The 24,368-nt window shown below is 38.9% G+C and overlaps 1 protein-coding gene across 4 annotated transcripts; it reads left to right on the forward strand.

Annotated features, from left to right (window-relative positions):
• Positions 1–23,433, forward strand: HAUS6 (HAUS augmin like complex subunit 6). Of its 4 annotated transcripts, none has more exons than XM_083355084.1 (17): positions 1–519; positions 2,913–3,008; positions 3,633–3,711; positions 4,590–4,722; positions 7,465–7,612; positions 7,858–7,923; positions 8,439–8,496; positions 8,598–8,771; positions 9,897–10,090; positions 11,216–11,345; positions 11,760–11,862; positions 13,671–13,764; positions 14,347–14,377; positions 14,544–14,726; positions 16,890–17,016; positions 19,995–20,963; positions 22,249–23,433. In XM_083355084.1, exons 1-17 carry the CDS (start codon positions 392–394, stop codon positions 22,254–22,256), a joined length of 2,721 nt encoding a protein of 906 aa, XP_083211210.1. In that variant the 5' UTR covers positions 1–391; the 3' UTR covers positions 22,257–23,433. The 4 variants fall into 4 exon arrangements, with proteins under 4 accessions (XP_083211210.1, XP_083211213.1, XP_083211211.1 ...); XM_083355087.1 differs by having other exon boundaries at positions 19,995–20,362; XM_083355085.1 differs by lacking the exons at positions 1–519; positions 2,913–3,008 and adding an exon at positions 3,417–3,455.
• The last annotated feature ends 935 nt before the right edge of the window (positions 23,434–24,368 follow it).

Consider the following 24,368-nt stretch of genomic DNA (forward strand, 5'->3'; position numbering starts at 1 on the left):
TCCTTTTCTTTCTTTCTTTCTTTCTTTCTTTCTTTCTTTCTTTCTTTCTTTCTTTCTTTCTTTCTTTCTTTCCGATTGGCTGAGAAGCTGCCGGTCACGTGAAGGGCCCGTGGTTCTTGATTCGGTAATGTTTCCCCCTCATTCATAAAATCCCGCCCCTTTCGATTTACACTTTGGCGGGGTTAAGCAAAATGGCGGCTTCGAGGGCTGTGGAGTTAACGGAACTTACTCCGGGGCTAAATACGAAGGCGGCCGCTACCTAGAAAGAAGCCCGGGGGAGAGCTTTTTATTTGCCTGTCTCTGACCGGGAGAAGAGCGCGTGGAGCTCCTTCGGTTGCTCGCGGAGTCGTCCCGCCGTGGGAGTTGGGAGTTCTGGCGGGGCGCCGGAGAGATGAGCAATTCTGTCTCGCCTCCGGCCTGGGAGAAAGAGCACTTCTGGCTCTACCTCTTGGCCCTGGGCTTCGATCCCGCGGTAAACGCCGCTGCCGGGAAACTTTCGACTCACCTCCGGCTGGGCGTGTAAGTGGAAGAGGCGACGGGATACGGCGGTTCTTTTATTTCCTTTCTAGCATCTATATTGTCTCTTTTTAATCTCCCGCCAGTTTAGCTCCCAGAGAAGCGGGAAGATTTTTGCCCAGGAACTGGTAAATACTGCAGCCTGTGCCCTTCGGTTATTTTATTTATTAGTTATACATATAACTAATACATGTTAATTATAATATGTATTAGTTATGTGTACTATAATACGATGCATAGATATATACATATAAATTCACATAGCCGCCTAACTCATAGCTGACTCCGGGTGGCTTACAGCATTAAAAATCTACAACAACACCCCCATATTTTGCTATTATATTAATTTATTAAACTTATATATTATTATATATTATTAATATATAATAATACTACCTCATATATTTCATTATTAAATTTTTTTTGCTATTAGTTCCTATGAGGCTGGCAAGTTTTGTGTTAGGAACTTAGATTGGGCAAGTTGTGGGAAGCTGGTCCATTAATATATTACAGGTAGTCCTGGACTTATGACCGCTATTGAGCCCAAAATGTCTGTTGGTAAGTGAGACAGTGGTTAAATGAGTTTTGTCCCATTTTACAACCTTTCTTGCCACAGTTAAGCGAAGCACTGCAGCTGTTAAGCTAGTAACATGGTTAAGTGAATCTGGCTTCCTTACTGACTTTGCTTGTCAGAAGGTTGCCAAAGGTGATCATATGACCCCTTAACACTGTAACAGTCATAATAAATATGAACCAGTTACCAAGCACCTGAATTTTGATCATGTGACCATGGAGATTCTGCAACAATTGTAAGAGTGAAAAATGGTCATAAGTCACTTTTTTTTCAGTGCTGTTGAAACTTCAAACAGTCACTAAACAAGCTGTTGTAAGTTGAGGACTACCTGTATTCCCCTTTCACCTCTGTGCTATCCCTGCTGTGGGAAAAAATATGCTGTGAGTTTATACTGGCTTGAAGGCCCATTATCAAAACCAGGAGTGATCGATCCCTTCATGAAGTTTCAGATTGTTCATCAATATCAACCTCCAAATGTGGGTTATATGAAACTAATCTAGTAAATATTTAATAGTATTAGGAATAAAATAACGTGGCAGGAGACTGCATTGTTTGAGGGTCCACCTTTCCTTGATTTCATCCGTCTGTCTCACCTAGATTGAACAGTATGGGTACATGGGTAAATTATGGGTCCTGTTTAAGGAGTTATTATTCTGCTATATTTGGCAGGATCTAGGTAGTAGGCCTTTTCTGCTGTGGCCCTGTGCTGTGGAAGTTTCTCTCCCCCAAAATGAAGGTAGCTTCATCACTTCTAGGCTTCCAAAGGTCCCTTAAGGTCTGGTTTTGCCGGCAGGCCTGGAGACCTCTGTGGCCAGATGAAGTGGCTGCATTACTATTAACATCCCTTAGCTCATTAATTTTGTTTTAGTTTTTTTTAAACATCAATAATTATTTTAGATTTTTATTGTTTTAGTCTTGTATGCTGCCTATAGTCGCTTGTGAAATGGGTGACTATAAATTAGATAAATAAAACTCAAGGCTACATTCGCTGGAAATTTGACCATTCAACCCAGAGGTAATATTTTCTCACCACCAGCTTCGTCATCTTCAGAACTAGGAACTGGTGTGGAGCTGGAATGGAGGCCTGGAAAGATTGACTTTCTATCATTTATTGATAACTTATTAAACCCCAGCCATTTTACCACACTTGGATAATCCTGTTGATCCTTGGGGGTTGATATTGAGCACCTTGAGGAACCTTGACCAAAATCATCCCTGTTGTTACTTATATTGGGTGATATTTAAAACAAATCATGATTTTGTAATGTTGGTGATGTAGAATTTATTTTAAACTACAAATCTGAGAATGAATGTTTGCTCAAAGATGCATTGCTTTGGAAATTAATATTAGCCAAACCTTGTTGATATAGGATTATCGTGAAGAAAATTTTCAAATTCAAAATTAAACAGATTTTTCTTCCTGCTTCTACTGTAACTAATTATGAAATAACCTAGATGTCTCTGTGCAGGATTGAGCTACAATTTTAGTCAGATGTGGAAAATATGAACAGGTTTTACACTGTACATTTACGGCTCTAGAGTGTTTATAGAAAATTAATTCAGGAACAAGTGGCATTTGGCAGAACATTTAAGCTGGTGCCAATTAATACTAACCTGTGTGATTCATAGTAAGATGTAGTCATGCTCTTCAAAAGAAACCAATCTTTTGCCAAGACACTGTGTAGAATTGTGAATGTAGCATACTGAGTTTCTACTTACGATGATAGTATAGCAGGAATACTGCTAGGGAAAAAGGGAGTCAGTCCAATTAATTATCCTACAATTGCATATGGAGTAATGATTTTTAAACTTTTTTTTAAAGGAACTTGTTTGATATACCAAACAAAGATGCATTTCACATTGTTGCATGGTTCTTGTTTTCAAAGCTGGACCAGTCACACTGTAATGAGGTTTTTAGGTGAGTGTAACATTTAATATAATATGCCTTATTACTTAAGTTTTTCTTAGTTACTTGTCAAGTCCACAACAAACTAAAATTATGATTATTAGGACTTGAGTAACCTTGCTATACTAGTCTCCTCATTGGAGGAAACTGTTAGAATGATCCTCTCATCAAAATATTGTCATTCTCTTACACCACGATGCCTCCTCCCTCCTCCAAAAGATTAATATTTTCAGTGCCACCCTATTCTATAACTTGTATTGAAGTGGAACTGGAAGCATGGAAGTATGTTATAGTGTTGAAGATCCTTTTGCCGCTCCAAAAAAGCAAAGAACTATGGCCAGGAGGAGCTTCACTCTGATTCCGGGAAGCCTTGCTGGAAGCCTTTATTCAAGAGAAATTCTGTATCACTGGTCCAGCCTTATTAGAACTCTTCTAGAACTAGAGCACAATGATGTTTAGGTATTTTTCCTCGTTGATAAGATGCTTCTACAGTTAAAAACTAAGTAAATATGCCATAACGCAATGTAGTTAAACTTTGCCGGGAACATTTTCTATTGCTCAGCTACCTTAAAACTGTGTCTGATTCCTTGCACATTTGTTGAAATTGTTCTCTTTCCTTTCCCTTGGAATGGAAAGATTTTGTTACCCTCCCTCAGATAAAAAGGCAGACTCTGAATTCAGGAAGCACTGCTACGAATGGCTAAAAAGGATATCAGTAAGTATTGGTAAGATTGAAAAGGTGTCCATATATTAGCTTTATATGTTTCGATATATATATTATTTGTAGCAGATTGCCTTTGAAAGGCTATCTCTAAAATTTGTCATTGATGCTGCTTGATGAGAGATTTTTTGCTGCTATTACTGTCTTTTCTTGGGCAGCCTGGTGTCCTCTAGACACTTTGGACTAAAGCTCCTATTAGTCTCAGAACGAATGGCATCAAGGATTTTGAAAGCCATACCTCGAGAATATTAATTTCTTCTTGTTGCCAATACTTTTTCAAATATAGTATTATGCAAGTATTAACCAGAAAAAGGTAACTCAAATGGAAAGCTCAGCAGCGTTCAATGGAGAGAAATGACTCTGCAAGAACATAGAACAGAGGGGGGGTTTCTCTTCTTCTATTTGATTCTCTTTATAGGTCTTTTCTCCCCAGACCTGAAGACAGCTGACCACTAAAACTACTTGCCATCCCATCCAGGATCAACCAATAGTATCTTTTTATAGCCGCCTTCTGGAGACTCATTTGTGTTCTGTTAAATACAGGATTATATTCAGAGTTTGTTGAATAATAGTAGCATGAAAATGCAGTCAGGGAATTCAAGCTAATTGGATTTGAGCAAAACCAAAGCTATTTTTTTAATTGCATGCCAGCCAATTAAGATAATATGAAAAAAAAATTGTGAAACATCCCTTTTGTCCCAGGGATGCTTACGTAGTTGCTTTAACCTATGCAAGCCTCTGATGTCTAACAAGGTAATCATAATTGTTTGTCAGATTTCAGTATGCTGGCTCTGTTGCTTAAAGAGAACTTCTCTAGAGCTTGAAGTTGTTACTACCAACTACAGTTCACTTGTGTATTTTTAAATCCCTAGGATGAATGTGGAAACAGTTTTCCTCCAGTTGTTGCATCATTATTTCTTTCTCCTGGTGGACCCAAATTCATTCATCTAATGTTCCACTTTGCAAGATATGTATTAATGCATCATATTAAAGTAGATTCTCTAGGTAAGAAATCATGCTCTGAGGTTTACTATACTGTTTTGTTGGGGAAACAAAATTTTGGAATTTAATTTTTTATGGGAAATTCATGCTGGTGAGGAACTTCCTCACCTAAAGCCACCTACTTCAGAAGATTTTAAATAAAGTGTGAAAGATGGTTGCAAGCAAAGAGCGTTCGATGGAATCCATCCAGCATTCTGTTGCCAGTACAAGATTATCGGGGGATCATCAGCAATGAGGACAGAGTTTCTCCTCAGCATTTTCAGTTTTCATTTATTTAATTCAAATTGGACAGACTCAATTCCAAACTCATTCCAGGGAGTTTCACAGTGCAATAAACAACAAAAATAGAGAACAACCTGATCACTTTATTGAACAAAAGAGCAATAGATGCCAATAAAATTGTAACTAAAATTATTAATTAAAATAATTAAAATACTAATTACCACTTTACATGTCCCAATTTAAAGTTTTGGTTATGACCTTTAAAGTTCTACGTTACAGGGGTCTAGCTAACTGTCTTTGCCCATTACATCAGTCTGTCCCATCCGGTGAAGCAGGAAAGGCACTTTGTGAACCCCATCAGTTGGAAGAATTTCACCTGGCAGGGTCCAGGAACATAACCCTTTCTGCCATTGCCCCTGCCCTATGGACAATTCTCTCCCCAGAGGTGAGGCTAGCCCCCCTATTCTCCTGGCCTTTCAGAAACGTCCCAGGACCCGGCTTTGCCCCCTCGCTTGGGGCTCAGGGAGGAGGAGCACAAGGTTGGGGGGGTAGGGTCTGGTTGGTATCCTGACGTCCCTCCCCTGGCCTTATAATTAACTTTTAATGTTGAATTTTAACTATTATTTGCCTCACATTTAAATTTTAGATACTGTTTTTGTTTTGAATATTACTTGTACACCACCCAGAGTCTCTCTCTTGTGGGAGAGATGGGTGGTTTCTAAATTTGATAAATAAAATGCAACTGGGGTGAAATGATATTGGTGTTTTCCCGTGCTTATCACTGCGAGATAGTCCCAGATGTTGGCTCTTGCCTACATTTGTTCAGACTGGCTATCAGCCTTCCTTCGATGGTGCTTTAGGTTTCTCTCCTGGCACTTGATTTCTCTGAGTTTCTAGATAAACCAAGGTGCCCACCTGGGATTGGCACACAGAAAGGTTGCATATGGCTGGCATGGTCCAAGGACTCAGCCACCTGCGTATTCCAGGCATTAATTATGACCCTATTGCAGAATCCTTTCTAAATGTAATAATTTAAATGCACCTCAACACTACATTTTTTTAAAATTACATACTTAAAAACAAAAACAAAAAAAGATGAAGTATATGGTCTGTTACATTGGCACGCTAACACAGTTCGTAATTTTCAAATATTGAAAGGGTTTGAAGGTGAGCCTGATAATAGCAGTAATATTTTTGAAAAAAATAATGGATAGGGTTCTAAGACAAAATCTAGTGAAAGAACAAATGCCCGTAACATCACAATGATTCAAAAGGAAAAATAAATATATAATTCTCTAAATTGTTATTCAAATTAACGTGACTGAGTGTAGCTGTACCTGCTGCCTGCTCTGTGTGTTTGCTTTTTTTGGCATCAGATTTAAAGGTTAGCTACTTCTAGAGCAAAATTGCATAGCAGAAGGTGAAGTGGGTTCTGACAGAATGTAATTTGTCAGCTTTAGCTTTGTATCATCTGTGGAATTTTCCTGTACAGCAGGCTGTTTTCGTGGATTCATTGTAGGAAACATTCAGAAATGGGCCAAAATATCAAAAGGTTTTAAAAATTGGAAATAATTTTCCTTCGCTGAAGTAGTCCTGGATACATTCTGAAATTACCAGACCACATAGATAGATGAGGTTGTCCTGATATCATGCTTTCACCATAGTCATTCTTCTACCCTGCTTTTCTGCCTCTTGCTTGATTGAGAGGCTTGGATACCTTAAAACGGGGCTTTTCAACCTTTTCACCCACTGTACCACTTATAGGATATGGCAACATCCGGGTACCAAGTCGCCTAGCAAGGTGTCAAAAACTTAATGACCAAAAAAAAAGGAAAAAAGTGGTGAAGTACAGGTAGTCCTCGACTTACAACAGTTTGCTTAGTGACTGTTTGAAGTTACAATGGCACTGAAAAAAGTGCCCCCCAAGCCATAGCCGAGCAAGACACCTGCCTGCTCACCCGGCGGCGCTCTTCCTCCTGTCCGAGGTTTTCATTGTTGTGAGCATTTATGTTGAGGATTGGCAGCGGGGGTGGGGTGGGTGTGGTTTTTTTTTTTTATTTTTATTCCCCTGCCCCGTCTGCTGAGTGGTTGCAGCAGGTTTTGGTCATGGGACACTGACCGTCATAAATATGAATCAGTTGCCAAGCCTCTGAATGTAAATCACAAGACCCTGGAGATGCTGCAACATTCCAGCTGATCGGCGCTTCTTCTGGGCTCAGCACAAGCGCCAGGATCAGCGCCGAGCTCCAGCTGGAGCCTGGCACCGATCCTGGCGCTTCCGCTGAGCCCTGCAGCTCCAGCCGTCTCTTGCTCAGGCTTGTGCGGTACTGCCACTAGTTCAGCTCATTCCCCTCCCCCTGCTACCACTTTTCTAGGATGGTCACGTACCACCTGCCAGGTGCCAATGCACCACAGGTGATACCCATACCACTGGTTGAAAAGCCTTGCCTTAAAATACTGCTGCCTTTTGGTGCTTGTTAAGTTCATATTTCCCAATGTAGATTCCGGAATCATTTTGTGTAGGTGCTGGCATACCCTATCCAGAAGCTGTGAACTTACGATCTCCAGATTTGAATATGGCTGTTGCAAAATGTCAAGTGGCACTGAACAGATTTTCACAGTGTCTGCAGAAGGAAGATTTGATGATTCAAGAACTTCAGAAAAAAGCGCTGTAAGTAAAGTAGCTACAAATGTGATCTGTAGATTATAAAGTTATAGGCAAGATGTTGAATGTTACAAAACAGGATAGTTTGATAGGTAAGAGTATATTTTAGATTATTCTCTTACTGATATTGAAAAAGATACTTGATAATGAAAAAAATTCAATTCATAATTTGAATTGTCAATAGTTAATATTTCATAGGGGTATTTCATTTTTTCATCCACACAACTGTGGCTTGCTTTTTCTGTTCACAGACTTTTTACTAAGCAAATCAGAGATTTAAGATATGGAAATGTGGATCTGGACAAACGATTACAAAAGCAAGTAATATTTTATGAGAAATGCATCTTATAGCTTATTTACATTTGTGTTGTTTTCCTGTTTTCTTAAACAGCAATAGCATTTAGACTTATGTACTGTGTTATATACATAGTGCTTTTCTTCACTCTCTGGATGGGTTACAATGTCAGCATTATTTGCATGTTGTCCCCAACTATCTGGGTCCTTGTTTTACCGACCTCAGAAGGATGGAAGGCTGAATCAACCAAGCCCTGTCAGGATCGAACTCCAAATTGGGCAGAGTTTGCCTACAATACCGCACTTTACCAGTGGTTTAATAATAATAAAAACTTAATAACATATTAGAAATGCAATTCCTATAAGATAAATATGACAAGCTAGAAGGTTTGAGTAACAGAGTTTTTTTAATATGATACTCTCATTTATATGTTTGCTATTGCTATTCTATTATCAGAAAAATAAGAACAGTTACAATATAAACATTGTTATCTTTAATAGCGTTTGTTTGTTTGTTTGTTTCTCACTGTTTGGGTAGAATGGGGAAAAAAGTTGATTCTGGCCAAAGTAATAATAACACAGAAAGAATCGAAAAAGTGAGTAGCTTGTCAACAGGTTTTCATTAATCTCCATTTAACATTTGTTTAATTGCACATTTTTTCTGCTTGATGAAAAATGTTTTTGTTTTCCTCCAAAGGTTCGCTGTTTATGGGCAACAGTAATGGAAACACTGACATTTTTGCAAAAAGAAAGAGAAGTAGTGGATTCAGTAGTAAAAGGTCATGTTGATCAGTATACATTAGATGGCACAAGTGTGTCTGTTAGCATTCCAAGGCCTCTGCTTCAAAAAGTAGAAAAAGAAATGTATAAAGTAAGTTTCTTGGTATCTGTGCTTCTGTTCAGATGGTTAATATTTGTAGAATAATTGTTCTGCTTCTTGCTATCACTTCATTAATTCATTGAAATTGATTGGCTGATGTTATGATTGGTTAAAAAATTAGAGAGATTAATTGGAGACATTGTTAGATTGTAATAAAAACAACAACACCTGAGTACTTCCCAGATAACATTTAAAGCACATTATTGGTAGCTGCAACTAATCCAAAATAAGCTCATTTTTATTCCTGTAAAATTAAAACATTTAGGAGTATTTCACCTGTTTGTATAACCAAAATATATGTTCTTTGAAACTATTTGGACACAACAAGTGGGCCTGGACTGACCATGGTTTTTAATTTGGTTTTTATTGTGCTAAATTGTCCCGTATTTTTTATATTCATTGTTTAATTCTTTTTTAAATTTTTGTATTTTATGTCTCTTAATATTTATTGTTGTGAGCCGCCCTGAGTCTTTAAGGGAGAAGGGTGGCATATAAATTTAATAAATCCTAATCCTAAAAATCCTAAAAAGGAATATTTAGGACAAAAGTTTAAATCCAGAGAATAATGACAAATAACATAGACAAGTAGTCTAAAACAGGATGGTTAAAGTTGGCAAAAAATAGTCTCTTAATGAGAAAATGTATAAAGCGCATTTTATTTAGCTTCTAATAGGCCTTTTCATAAGATACATTTTAAAAAGGTAGGCTTTCCTGGCTCTCTCTAACCAAATGTTTTAGTGCAAATATAGGAAGAATTAAATATCTAAGAATGACAGAAATCACCAGATTTGCTTACTTTTACCTTAAAGCTAAAACTGTTCAAACAAGCATTACAAAAGCAATGATTTTTAAGGAACAGACAAAGGGAAATTTAAGTTAATATGAGGCAAAATACCAAATAAAACATTCCTTTGTCTAAACAGTACTTTCTAGTCATTCTGGAATTTTGCTTAGTTCCAGCGGAAGGACGTGAAAAACCAAACCTAAGTAAAAAAACGATGGGATCATTTGTGAGGATAATGCCAACTGGTGTGCGTAACCTGATGCCCTGTGCAAGACATTGCACACACATTTATGCTCTTAATTCAGTAAATCCATTTTTTTTCTTTTTTAAAGTTTCCTGTTGGGAATGTGTATGAAATGGGGAAACTGAACATGTTAACCATTATCCGATTACTAACCAAAGCCTTGGAGTTATTGCTGCGTGAGCGCCGGCATTACGACAAGAAAGCATTCAAGGTAGATCTTCAGGATCTTGAAGGAATCACCAGATTCCAGAATGAGACTTTGTTGGGGCTGAAGTCACTGAGGTAAGTTCAGAGGTCTCTGTTCTGTGGATTCAGCGGCCTTCCAAACAAACCTTTTAATAAAGATACTATGGAGTTACTTAAAACTATTAGGATTGTGCAGTTTGCATTTTACTGTTGTGTATTTTAATTCAGTCCATACCGATTACCGTACTTAATATAAATAATACCTACATCCGAACCAGGCAATTATCCATAATTTATTGATCCTAGTTTGTTGGGCATCAGCTGCCTGGTGTCAACATTAGAGAAAATCTTATGCTTTAATAGTCTTTGTAAAGGTTGCGTTGGAAGAAAGGAAAGACGATGTGGATATATTACTCATTTTAGTCTGATTATGTAAACAAAACCTTGGAATTTTCTCATTTGTATATTATGGCAAGTTCATAACATCCATATGATCATACATGCAAGAACTATTTGCAGGTTTGTGTTATTAAAGTACAGTTAACTCTAACAAGCACACTCTTCAATTGCTAGTGTGTGAGAAATATTCTTGTCAAATTTCAGGGGGGAAAGATTGTGATCTTTAAGGGACTATTAAATATATTTAAAGAAGCTTTGCTGGTTGCCATTTAGAATCGTTACAGCATTTATTAATTTATCATTAGGTGCAGTGTGCATCCTGTTGTTTTCTTTTTCCTGGGAAACATGGATTGATGTTGTAACCAAAATAATGTTTTAATAATGTTTTCAGAGCCAATGGTTTGTGTGATAGGTCAAATACTACCAGCATGCCAGCAGAATACATGAATTTGTCTCCCTATTGTAACTAAGTATTGTAACTCTAGACATGCTACACAGCAGTGTTTTCCATTATCAGGAATTTTAAGGCACAGTATGTCGGCTTCTGGCAGAAGTCCAGAATTATGGGAGTTAAAATCCACAGAATTTAAAGTTACTGAGGTTGAGAAATGATGCTGAAGAGGATTATCATCCTGAGGAGATTTGGAGCACACATACGTTTTAGAAAATTGCACTGCAGAAATGATGTCACCTTCTTAATACTGAATGCAACCTGCTGTGTTTTTATAACAAAACAAATGCATTTGAGCAAATGCTTTCATTTGTAAAAGCTTTGATTCAGCTCAAAATGTTCCAACATTCTTGTTAACAATTTTCCCTTAGGCAAAAATTAAAATGCAATGATCATATCTCAGTAACTCAATCAATTGCTGGAAAACAACAGGAATGGCACTTGAAGTGGAAAAATTATCTTGGCCAGTCACCTTTTCATTTAATTAAGGATCCAAACCCTGTAAGTATATGTTTGATAGCTAATATATTGAACAAGAAGGAATATATTCATTTTGAGGATGTTAGCAGTATATAATCCAAATGAATTTTGACTTTAAAAGTTCCAGTAGGCATGTCCCTGTGCTCTGTATGAATTATTTGTTAAGGTAAACACAATTCTAAGATCTTTAATACCATAATTATTTATTTCATGGTATAAATGAAATAAATAATTATGGCATTAAAGATCTTAGAACTCATGTCATCTGGTACATGGCAACTTAAAATTGGTTAAAAGCATAACAGTGAAGGAACTAGAGGCAAAACACAGCAGATATCCAATCTTTTGAACTTAGAATAGACTGGCTTTGTAACTTATTTTATTTGTGCATGTGTATTTGAATTCTAAACATTTCAATATATTTTTTTTTAAAAGGCACTTGATTTATTACCCGCCATGTCTCCTCTTTCTTTTACTCCGGCAACTGAGGAAGCGTATAAAAGCAGTGTCTTCAGTCAATACCCTGCATTAATTCCAGGTAAATACTAAGATTCTTTACAAACCTATCCCTATGATCTTCAGCATATAAACATATACAGCCTTTCCGACATAGCACTATGTTAATTTAAAAGGTGATACAGGTAGTCCTCTACTTGCAAACGGGCACTTAACAACAGTTTGTGGTCATGACAGCCACAGAAGGGGTGGTTTATGATTCATTAAGAACTTCTGGACTTCATAAAATGTCACACCATTCTTCCTTCAGTCCCATGACTACATTTCAAACACATGTTTACGTTGATGACCAGTTGCCCTGCGATCATGTGATCGCCTTTTGCAATCCTCCTTCACCAACTTCCTAGATTTTTTTTTAAAGAATATAAATAAAGACATAGAGGTGTTCCTGTTGACATTCCACACTTGGAATTTCAAAAGACTTTTTTGACAAAGGCTCCCATCAAATTTAGCAATTGTGGGTTAAAAGTACCTGCCATTTTATGACTTAGTAACAATATAAAAGCAAAACCACAAAATAGAAATACAAGGACAAAGAAATGGAAGCCCCTTAAAGATGTGGGGTTGGGACTGCTTCTTTTTATGTTATTTGTCAGTGATCTTGCTTAGAGACAAAGGAATAAATTTGCTGAGTTTTTGTATTAAGCCAAACCACTCGGGCCATACAAAACTTCAGAATAATTTCTTTAAACAAGGAAAACAGCTAAGTAGCAAATATACTTCAATTTAAATAAGTGTGAAATGATTTACATTGGGAGCGCCTCCTCTTAACTTCACATATAGATGATAGGATTGAGCTGTCTATAATAAATTACTTGGTCACACTGATCGCTCAATGAATATATTGAAGTGTGGCAGCTGTGAGAAAAGTGATTGTGATGCTGGGGATTATTAAACAAAGGGATAGTAAATACATTTCTGGGGAAAAAATATAGATTTGGAAATGGAATTGCCAAATTAATTAGGACAAAAGGCTAGAATTTGGGGGACTCTTAAGTTAGAAAAAAAAGATAACTATAGGGTATACGATTGTACGGTATAAAATAACATATGGTAAAAATAAAGGTAACTTTCCTTTCTTAAAACACCAGGATTGATAGTTATCCTATGAAGCTAATTGGAAGGTGATTTAAAACAGACACAAGGTAGTACTGCTTCAACACTGTGTAAAATTAATCTGTCAAATGAATATGTTTGCTTAACAACTGCGGCATTTGCTCAATAACCACCCCAAAAAAGATCAGGAGATTAGTTCTGGTCACATGGGTGTCTTCGGTTTATGACTGTTAACCGATTATGACCATAATTCTGAGCTCAGTTATGGTCGTAAGTTGAGGATTTGTAATAGGAATATGTACCTGCGGTAACAGAGGAGGAGGATTTTGCCAACTGAGAGGGTTCCCAGGATCAAGAGACTGCGCGGTCTAGAGCTGGAGGGAGGAAGAGGTGCAGGGTAAGGACAAACTCAAACAGGGATAGGCAACCTCGGCTCTTTTATGACCCATGGACTTCAGCTCCCAGGAGTTGCTGACTCAGGAATTCTGGGATTTGAAGTCCATGAGTCATAAAAGAGCCGAGGTTGCCTACCCCTGACCTAGAATCTGAACTATATCTAGTAGCTTAGAAAGTTACAGCTTTAGTTTGGCAAGATTGTGACTATTAGGTGTAGGCAAATAAAGGATTGGACTTGATTGGATTTCACTCTCATCTCTGGGCTTGGGTCGGATAGGACTTAAATACAACAGTGTTTCCTTAGAACTAGTGACGCGGTAAATATTTATCTTATGAAGTAAATACGATTTTTGATTCACTTTTGGAAAATGTATTTAGATTCGAGCCAAAAGAACGTTCAGGCTAAGGAATTTGTAACTGTTGGGAAGACACTGGGAAATGAAGATTATGTAACAAAGGCAGTCCCGGAAAGGTATGATTGTAATATGTCCTTGCATAGAATAGTAGAATATATTGACATTGTGTAAATAACACGGGACCACGCCATAGAAAGAATTAGAACGTAGATGTAGATTATGTGTGATTGTCTAAAATGGAAGAAGCATAGCTAGATGCCTCTGTGTCAGAAGATAAAAATAGAATTCAAATTGTACCTCAGAACATATATTGCAAAGTGTTAAAACTAGATATTGATTTTATATTTTTTTTCTTCATCTTTTCTCTTGGGTCCAGTTAACTCTGATAAGTTATCTTAAAATTACAATCTAGTTTTGATATATTTTACGCAGGAATCATTGCTAGCATTTTTTTTTTGTATGCTTATATTCCTGATATATGCATATAACTTGCATGCATGGGAGGCTGATACCCAAGTAGAGAAAGGCTTTGCTCTAATTGTCACAAGCTCTCCCTATAACAATGTTGCCTTTCGATGACCGGGATGAATTGAGAGAAATTGTAACGGACAGATACGGGGCATACAGGTTTTAGCGGCTGTACAAGTACATGATTTTAACAGCGCACATTTAATAATAAGGCTTTCTTGTATTTTTAGGACCTTGAAACTTGCCACACATTCTGAAAAGGTAACCCACCATTTTCCTTGGTCCTAATGGAATCTTATATCTTTTCCTGAGACCCATGAATGCTACTAAATATGCGATGAAAATTAAAACATAGTTGTTGCAAATATAAAATATGGGTCTACGCTTGCAAGCTCAGTTTTCATTTTTTCCCCCCCGCCTCCCTCAGACATCAAATGTCAAAGCTCCCGAGAGGACCGATAACTCACGGTTTCAAATCTTAGAGTATAAAGGAAGACATTCTAGACGAGTAGAAAGTGGAAAGAAAAGGCAAGCTGATCCAGTTAGAGCACATTCATCAGCTGAAAAAGAAGATCCTTTAAAGAAGGCCCAAGAGCAGCTGGCTGAAGAGGTAAAGAGTACGTTAAAACAGATAAAACATTAGTAATTACATAATCTGAAGTTTTTTGAGGATACCCATTTACATAAATAAATGGGATGCGGTGTAAGGGACGCGGTGGCTCAGTGGGTTAGGACGCTGAGCTTGTTGATCAGAAGGTCGGCAGTTTGGCGGGTCGAATCCCGAGTGCCGCGTAACAGAGTGAGCAGCTGTTACTCGTCCCAGCTTCTGCCAACCTAGCAGTTCGAAAGCACGTAAAAATGCAAGTAGAAAAATAGGGACCACTACGGTGGGAAGGTAACAGCGTTCCGTGCGCTTTTGGTGTTTAGTCATGCCGGCCACATGACCACGGAGACGTCCTCGGACAAGCGCTGGCTCTTCGGCTTTGAAACGGAGATGAGCACCGGCCCCTAGAGTTGGAAACGACTAGCACACATGTGCGGGGAAACCTTTACCTTTTTATTTACTGTACATAAAAAGCAAAGATAGCTTGACCGGCCATAAGTAAAAAATTTAAAATCCAATATTTTTATTAGACAAGTCAGTGCAATAAGGATAATACCTTTCTGTTATTAAAAATGTAGAATATTATTTGGCACTGGGTGCTGGTTACCTACTTGCAGAACAATCTGCTGGAGAAACATCCTCTTTCAGAGGGTTGAAAATAGCCCAGAGCATATTTGAGGGTTCAAATGAAAATCCCCGTTCATGAAGAATCTGGCAGTATCATGATGTTTATTGTCTGTGGTTTCTTATACTTGGTTTAATTTGCATTAACTGTAATGTTTACCTTTCCCTGTGTATTCATATCATTTTTTTATTACGCAATATCTAATCACTCTTTAAATAATAAAACAGATTCTAAAATTAAGGGAAACTCAGGATAGGCAGAGTAGTAGATGCCAAGGAAGAGGGCAAGGGGCAGGTTAATTCCCAAGGATAGTGTCAAGCACAGGGGAAATCTGGAGATTCAGGCAGTTCAAAAAGGAATATAAAGATTTATTGCAAACTTAAGCTCTCTACAAGAATATGACCAACTGACTGTTAAGGGAAACGAATGGGAGATGAGAGAAGCATTCAGGGCGGGCTGTACCTAGATCTTTTGTGGGCACGGTGTGGATAATGAGTTTAAAAAAAAAAATAAATCAGATTTTTTTATTTAAATTGGCTTTTTTAAAAATTTAAATAGGATTTTTTAAAATTTTTATCAAATTTATTTTAATAAAATGCTTTGGAGTAAAAATCTTATCTAAAGATAGTTTTCTGTTTTAAGATACGTTAGTAATTTAGTTTATTCAGCATGAAATGGAGCTTACTTACGTAGCATGAGGCTGTATATTCTTCAATATTTACATTTTTGGTAAACCCATTCAATGAATCCTAGCTTTGCAAGCTGAGATAACATGCACAGCATTGATGCATTCACACAATTTCACAGTAACCATGAGATAAATCATAAAACAAAAGTTCAAGAATATTCCTTTATCCCATTGTTTTGCAAATCTATGTACACTACAAACTGCACGATTGTTTGAAGAGAAATGCCTCTATACCAGGCTCTTAAGTGTTTTAATTTAATAAAAAAAATTGAGTTCTCCAACGATGTATGATTAACCTATTAACCTAAAATCGGTTCTCATATCGCTGTTTTACTAACCTGACAGCTTATTATTCTAAATAGGAAACCTTCCATTTTGTTTGCAAATAATAATAATAATAATAAAGTTTCTAACTACCAGCAAGAATGAGTCCTTAACATTTAAAGAGCACCTGTCATTTCAGATCCATCACGGCAGCGCCTGTTAGCGGGCATCCACTCACCTGCTGCCTGCCACGTCCCTCACCTTGTGTCACTGGCGCATCACCAGCCGTGAGTCGACAGCGGGCCAGAGGAGGAGGCGCTGCGGGACAGTGATGACAGTTGCTTTTTAAAAATTCTGATTTAAATCAAGTTGATTTAAATCAAGCCTTTTTACTAGCGATTTAAATCAGGATTTAAATCGGGGTTTAAATCGACTTGATTTAAATCAAATTCATCCTGTGTAGGCCGGAAGAGACTTGTAACTTGTGACACCTTTGACCTCCTCCCTCAGGCTCATCCTGATCATCTACAGCTAGCATATTTCAGCAGTGTAGCTGTGGCTTGTCTCTTTAAGTATGTACATTTTCTTGCAGGTGGCGAATGTAGTAACATCTGATTCACCCCAGAACACTGGGAAGGATATAGGGGATCTGATCAGTAACTTAATCTCAAATCCTTTCTTAACAAGGAAACAGATTCCACGGACTCCAGAAAATCTGAGTGAGTATTCATAACATTACACTGCAGTGCATTCGGTCATCCTGAAATTGATATGGGTTTACAGTTTGTGAGGATATGATTTTGTTTATGGTTATGGTATATGGTTATGGCTCAGTGGGTTAGGACGCTGAGCTTGTCGATCAGAAGGTCGGCAGTTTGGCGGGTCGAATCCCGAGTGCCGCGTAACAGAGTGAGCGCCTATTACTCGTCCCAGCTTCTGCCAACCTAGCAGTTTGAAAGCACGTAAAAATGCAAGTAGAAAAATAGGGACCACTACGGTAGGAAGGTAACAGCGTTCCGTGCGCCTTTGGCGTCTAGTCATGCCGGCCACATGACCACGGAGACGTCCTCGGACAAGCACTGGTTCTTCATCTTTGAAACAGAGATGAGCACCGGCCCCTAAAGTTGGAAACGACTAGCACGCATGTGCGGGGGAACCTTTACCTTTACCTTTATGGTATATATATTCAAACAATACGGCACAGTAAAGCACCCCACAAAATGAAGGTCCCAGTGGAGTATTTTTGAAACTTTGCATTGTGCCCTTTTTCACATTTTGTTTTTATTTCACATTTGGTTTATTTATTTCTACTGTTATTTTTGTGAACTACTCTGTCACTCTGTTTTGGCCTGTCTTCTCTTCCGTTGATTATCGCTGTCAGGAATAAAAAAGACCAACTAGCGCTAGCAATGCATCTTATTTGTACGATAAGCTTCTTATAGATCCCCTATATATTAGCTGTTGGTATATTGCTAGTATAAGTGGACTCTGTAAAATATAGAACTGTGGGCTAAGCAACTTCCTTTTAGTGGATTGGAACATGGGAGCTGCGGTGCCTTACTCTCCTTCCCTTCTTTCCTGCCCCAAAAGCCCTTACTTCAGATATTTGTTACAGGTAATCCTCGAGTTATGAATGTAATGGAGCCTGCCCATTCCATTCGTAACTCGAGAATTCGTGGGAGTGAACCTCGTACCTCGGAACAAGATCGCTTCCTGCTTGTTAATGTGTGGTCGGCTCGTGAAGTGCACATGAGATATCAGGGTGGGGAAGGCCACGGAGGGGCCTAGTGATGGAACAGACCCCCCAAACCCATTAAGATGCCTCACGCTTCCCTCTCCCTCCGTGCTGCGCCAGACTCATCTTGAAAAGATCCGTCTCCTCCCTACCGCGGTTTCTGCCTTTGAGGGAGAGGAGAGTCGGTGGAAGCTCCTGGGGGCCCCCTAATATCGCATGAGGAGACCTGACACAGACTGCAGGCTCCGTACACCTGGAATGGGGCATTTTGGAAACGGAGCCTTCTCCTCTGTTTCTAAGGGTGCACTGGCAGCCACTTATGTATCGTTGGGTGCTGGGTGGATGTGGCCCATTGGGTGGGTGTGGCCAATTGGGTGGGCGTGGCTGTGGCAGTAACGGCAGACTGGGTGGGACTAAAAAGTTCAATCAATTCCAACTTTGCGAGAACTTTTTCCCCCCGCGAGAAGTTGATTGATTGAACCTTTTTTCTTTTCTTTTTGCACTCGGCGGAGGCCTAAAGCGAAAAGGTTTTATAAAACCCAGCTGAAGGCCTAGGACTGGGGCTATGGCGCACGTGCCCACAGAGAGGGCTCTGTGTGCCACCTGTGGCACCCGTGCCATAGGTTCGCCACCATGGGTATATTGCTTCCTTATTGCTCCCTAATGATATAGTAGAGACTACGAGTATTGCTGTCACTAAGCGATGCAGTAACAGAATATTGCACTTTATGAGCAATGTCACGTAGCAATGGAAATTCTGGTCCCAAGTACTGTCGTAACCCGAGGACCGTCTGCATGCAAAAAGGGCTTTCTACTTGGCAGTTTCTATTAGAGTTGCCATTAATATATAATAAAAGTCAAATGCGCATCCTTGAGCTTCCTCTTTGCTTGTTTGTAAAGGTATTTCTTCAGATCTGCAGAGAGATCAAATACAGTGTTTACAAAACGGATCTTTCAGTGCTGTAGGTAACAAGCGACAATCAGAGCTTGGTAGCACATTTTATGAACGAAGAGATTTTAAAAGCTTTGATGAAATGCAGTTTATTTCATCAGGTGCATAGAGTGGCTAGGGTGACGTAGGGTTTAAATTGGGGTGGGGTGGGGGGGGGGTTAGGAGACAGATGGGGATTTTCCAGTAGTCATAGCTGAGAGCTTCAATGCTGTTGTATGTGACGAACAGAGCAATACAAGTATAATATCTTTAAATTCAGAGATCGGCATTTACAAAGAAACCTTTTTCTCAAAACGTCTATGGAGATTTTTAATCATCCAGGTCATACAGTTGTCCCAAAGGTGCATTTTTTTTTCCAAAAGGCAGCTGGACTTTGCTTGGGGAAGAAGAAGAGAAAGAAAATGTTTTGCTTCTCATCCAAGAAGCTTCGTCAGTTGTGATTGGATGATAGGGAGGAAGGAAGAATGGTGGGTTGTTTTTTTTTTTAGTAACCTGGTCAATTAGCATTGTCTCTGAGAGCTGTTGTGGCCACTTGGGGATTTATCTGTGCCTTCAGGGTCACCTTTAATCAGAGTGCAAATTGGTTGTGGTATCTTCTTGGAGCTGCTGAAAGGGCTGCATTGTAGACGGGATAGCTGGTGTCTTATTCCTCTCCTGTTGACCCCTGTTTCAAACCAAGGGTCTTCTCTGCCCAGAATGTGGACAAAAGATTTTATTTATATTTTATCCAAGTTACAGCGTTCTAAAAAATCTATGTCCTAAGGCAGGGGTAGGCAACCTTGGCTCTTTTATGACTCGTGGACTTCAACTCCCAGAATACCTGAGCCAGCTATGCTGGCTCAGGAATTCTGGGAGTTGAAGTCCACGAGTCATAAAAGAGCCAAGGTTGCCTACCCCTGTCCTAAGGGAATGTTAGTATAGTTTCAAAGGTGGTGTGTAGAATGAAGAAGTATATTGTTAGAAAGAAAATTACAGTATTGTGCTTAATCTTTTTATCGCTCATTTTTCAGTTACAGAAATTAGAAGCTCGTGGAAAAAGGCTATTCAGACCGAACCGCCTTCAAGTGAAGCTTTGCCTCATTCCGAAGCAGCGGAAACGTTATCGCAGAAGGCAGTTCCTGCCTTCAGACACCGTATCGATTCAAGTCTGACCTGGCTTTTGTCACCTTGCCCGTCTGATGCAGGAGATTTTCCCTTTTTAAACGTGGAGCCTTCGGGGAGTTCGCAGCAAGGCATTACCGATGAATCACTGAGCCACCAAGAGGCTTTTAGGCCCCTGGATGAAATGATTGGCCAGAAAGAGTTGTCCCTTGCTGCTCCAGGTCAAGTGGAAAACCCGGAACCAGTCTTCAAGACACTAAATAAAAGCGTGCATGAGGTAAGCTGTGGCTCTGGCAACCATGCTGGATCAGAGGCTTTGTCACACTGCGTGGGTCAGAATTCTACCAGGTCTGCAGCTTTGTTGAGGGACGCTTCTCGAGCAAATGGCTGTACTGATTCTGGAAGCCACGACGTTCTGCAGCTAGGTATACTTCAGGAAACTCTCCCAGAAGAAGGAGGCTCTATCAGTCCTAATAGCCTCCACGATTTGGAGGACTCGAGAGAAGAAGACTCCAGAGACGGCAACTATGTGACAGGTGATCTGCCGGGAAATGAGTGCACGTTAAATTTCCAGTCTATTCTAAATCGGTACGAAGCACTGAAAAAGACTTTTTGCGATCACCCACCGGCTCCTGAAAAGCAAATGCCAAGGTGCAGATCAGAGTTTAATCTCAGGCCAGCAAGCCTGGAAATGAAAGATGTGCTTACCCCTTTGGGAAAACCTTACGCCTCTGATGCAGAACTTGTCAAGAAATCCTCACACCCCAGGCATCTTGAAGGAAAGAACAGCTTCTCCCCTTTACTTGCATTCTCTCCGCTGCAGCTGAGAGAGAGGAGAGACACGCAGGATCGAGGAGACGTGTTTAATAAACGGAAAGGTTGGTGCATCCTTCGAACTGTAGGTGGAAACGCAGCCAAATTCTGAGCGTTGGGGGGAAATTGCCGCACTTTTTTAAATGTGAAACTTGGAGCGCCCTCTTAAGCGGAAATAGATGCTATGCACTGCTGGTGAGCTGCTAGTGCAGAATGCAAGTGATTGTGCAGCATTCCGTGCATAAATCAGCTGATAGCTGCGCAAAACGGCCTATGTTCAAAGAGGAGTCGAGGAACTGCACATCTAACTGATCATGTCCCAAGTAGCTTCTGCTTTACACTACTGTCCAAATCCCTGTATATTATATCACAGTGCTTAAAATTTAAGAACAGGTTATTGTTTCATGCTAGCTAGTTATAGTAAAGAGGTTGCCATGTTTTTAAAAAGATTGGCTTTTAAAGTTTATTCTTGGGATAAAGTTTTTAACAGAATAACAGGATAGGGAGGGACCTTGGAGGTCTTCTAGTCCAACCTCCTTCTCAAGCAGGAGACCCTATACCAGGGGTAGGCAACCTCGGCTCTTTTATGACTGGTGGACTTCAACTCCCAGAATTCCTGAGCCAGCATGGCTCAGCTTGGAAACTTCTCCCTTTCCCCTCAGCATGGCTGGCTCAGGAATTCTGGGAGTTGAAGTCCACGAGTCATAAAAGAGCCAAGGTTGCCTACTCCTGCCCTATACCTTTCCGGACAAATGGCTGCCCAATCTCTACTTAAAAAACTGCAGCACTGGACCACCCACAATTTGTGGAGGCAAGTCATTCCACTGATCTCACTTACAGGACATTTCTCCTTAGTTCTAGGTTGCTTCTCTCCTTGATTAATTTCCATCCATTTGCTTCTTATTCTGCCTTCAGATGCTTTGGAGAATAGCTTGACTCCCTCTTCTTTGGGGCAGCCCCTGAGATATTGGAAGACTGCTACCAGGTCACCCCTAGTCCTTCTTTTCACCAGACTAGTGACTTTTATCATATTTAATTAACTAATTAATTAACTAGTGAATTTAATCATAATTAATTAGGGCTTGGGCATGAGATATTCCTTAAGGAAAATGGTTCATTAAAAAGTCTATCCCTGAATTTAAAATACATTTTTAGGTAATGGCTATATTGCCCTTCATAGAATTACAACTGTAGTGTCTGTGAAAATAATCCCTCTGTACTTGATGGTTGGAGATTTCCATGGAGGATTCTTCAAAATAGATTTTTACCCTGTGCACAATCCATGTATATACCTAAAAAAAACCCTACTTTAAAAAAAAAGGTTTTAAACATGATACGTTTCTCTTTCAGAAAAATAATTTGAAGATGGATACAAAAGAACCCTCAACTACGAAGAAGAAGCCATTCCACGGTTTTATAATCATGATGCACTGACTTAAATTGAATACTTCACGAGATAAAAGTGTTTTTTTTTTGCAAACCTCAACTTTCAATGTTAGTGTTAACTAATCCTGACTACAGGCTTCTTGCAGAGTTTTTTAAACTTAAGATAATTTTGTATTATCAGTGATCAAAACAATACAGATGAATTGTGATCTTTTAAGAATAGTCACAAGGAGACCTTTATGTGTTTAAAGAAACAGCGATAAAATGTCTTATCTAAGTATAGGCTACCATATTTAGTTCAGATTTTGGAGGATAAACCTCGTTTGACTCCTCAGGAAACCTACAGATGATGTGCCTTGGTAAACAATTGAGTAAATCAAATGGTTTCCCCCCCCCCATTTTTCACCTTTTCTCCACATCTGGGAATTGAGAAGCATTTTTAAGAATAAATTGAACGAGTGGTGCAGATCAGCTCCTTTTTAAAATTGTATCCAACAGTGTCCATTTTGCAATGGAATAGAAAAGAGAGTAGATTACCGAAACTAAAGAATTATTCCCTGTGTAATCCCCCACATCTATTCTAGAGATTTGGGAATCCTGTAGAACAGGGTTTCTCAAGCTTAGCAACTTTTAAGATGGGTGGACTTCAACTCTGGGAACTATGGGAGTTGGAAGTCCACCCATCTCAAATGTTGCCAAGGTTGAGAAACATTGCTATAGAACGCAGCTGGATGCCCATGGAAGGAGAAAGAGAAGCATGGGAGAGAAATAGTCTTAATAGAAAACTGCTGATGCCTTGCGTGTTAACTCTCAGTGCTGACCCCGATAAGTCTTGCAAGATGTTCTAAAATAGTCACCTATGTTAATATGTCCCATCTCTATGATCCAGTAACGTAGGGAAAAGTTACATGGGAAGAGTTAGTTTTTCACTTTCATCCCACGCATTAGATATTAGTTGATGGATAACAAAAGTTAAAAAATAGAACAACTGGATTTTTAAAGACTTAAGGTTACAAATGAGACGGGGGAAATGTTGGTGTTCAAGCATCTGAACATAACTTCTGATAGTCTTACAAACTAATGTTGGTAGGTATTTATTTAAAATACGTATTTTTAAAATAATACTATAATAAACTGCGCTCAGTAAAACCTTCTGATTGTACATTTATTTTCCCCATGTCAATTCTTTTCTGAACTCAAATATATAGAAGAGGCCTGACTTCTTATTTCCGTTAGCTTATTTCGTTCCTTACGAGAAATCATCGTTATGTGATACTGAGTGAGCCAGCGTCAGTTTTCTATTATCAGGAAACTATGGATTGTTAGGAATTCCGGTCAGTCTTCTTGTTATCCTATTCTGTTTAGTCTGTTCACTTATGAATTTAATTTAATTTTAATTTTAATTTTAATTTTAATTTTATTAGATTTATATACCGCCCTTTCCCGAAGGACTCAGGGCGGTTTACAGGGCATTTTAAAATTACACCAATACAAAATACAAAAGTTAAAAGACAATTAAAAAGATTAAATTATCCCTGAAAATAAAAACCCCAGTTAAAAAGTGCAAGAAATTTTGGACTTGATAGTCTACATGGAGCTTCCCTTGCAGACGTCCTATTGAAAATCGGGGCGTAAGGGCTTGATCATATCAAGCACTATGGTTATAATTACAATATGCCTTGTTGATGTAAATTCAGAGAAAAATAAATCTGAGGAGATGTGGCTAATATATTTAAAAACACTCATTTTGTGACATGCAAATATAAATATTTGCAACTCCCCTAAAATCATAATTTTGGAGGAAAATGGGGGCACTCTGTCCAGAAAGCGGGAAATACGTCTTGTGTTTACCAGGGTTACTGACCCTGGCAAAAGCTTTTTGCCAAGAAAGATTTAAAAAGACAAAATTTCCTCATGTGTTTAGCTCTTCATTCGTTTTGGTAACACAACCAATTTTCTGGAATGTGGCAATACTTAAAAGAGGATTGCTGTGGGCAAAATAGGCAGGAAAGTTAAGTATGTAGACTCCCTTGAGTTGACTGAAAATAAAAACAAGCTAATAAATATACAGGGCCAGAACTATA

Source organism: Vipera ursinii (genome assembly GCF_947247035.1).
Source record: "Vipera ursinii genome assembly, chromosome: 2".
Taxonomy (NCBI): Eukaryota; Metazoa; Chordata; class Lepidosauria; order Squamata; family Viperidae; genus Vipera; species Vipera ursinii.

What these genes read in the sequence shown, in the direction of transcription:
- HAUS6 (XM_083355084.1), top strand. Translation starts at nt 392, where the DNA reads ATGAGCAATTCTGTCTCGCCTCCGGCCTGGGAGAAAGAGCACTTCTGG. An exon ending in TATTAAAGTAGATTCTCTAG is followed by an intron (nt 4,723 to 7,464) that starts GTAAGAAATCAT and finishes CATTTTGTGTAG; the next exon opens with GTGCTGGCATACCCTATCCA. An exon ending in TAATTAAGGATCCAAACCCT is followed by an intron (nt 11,346 to 11,759) that starts GTAAGTATATGT and finishes TTTTTTTAAAAG; the next exon opens with GCACTTGATTTATTACCCGC.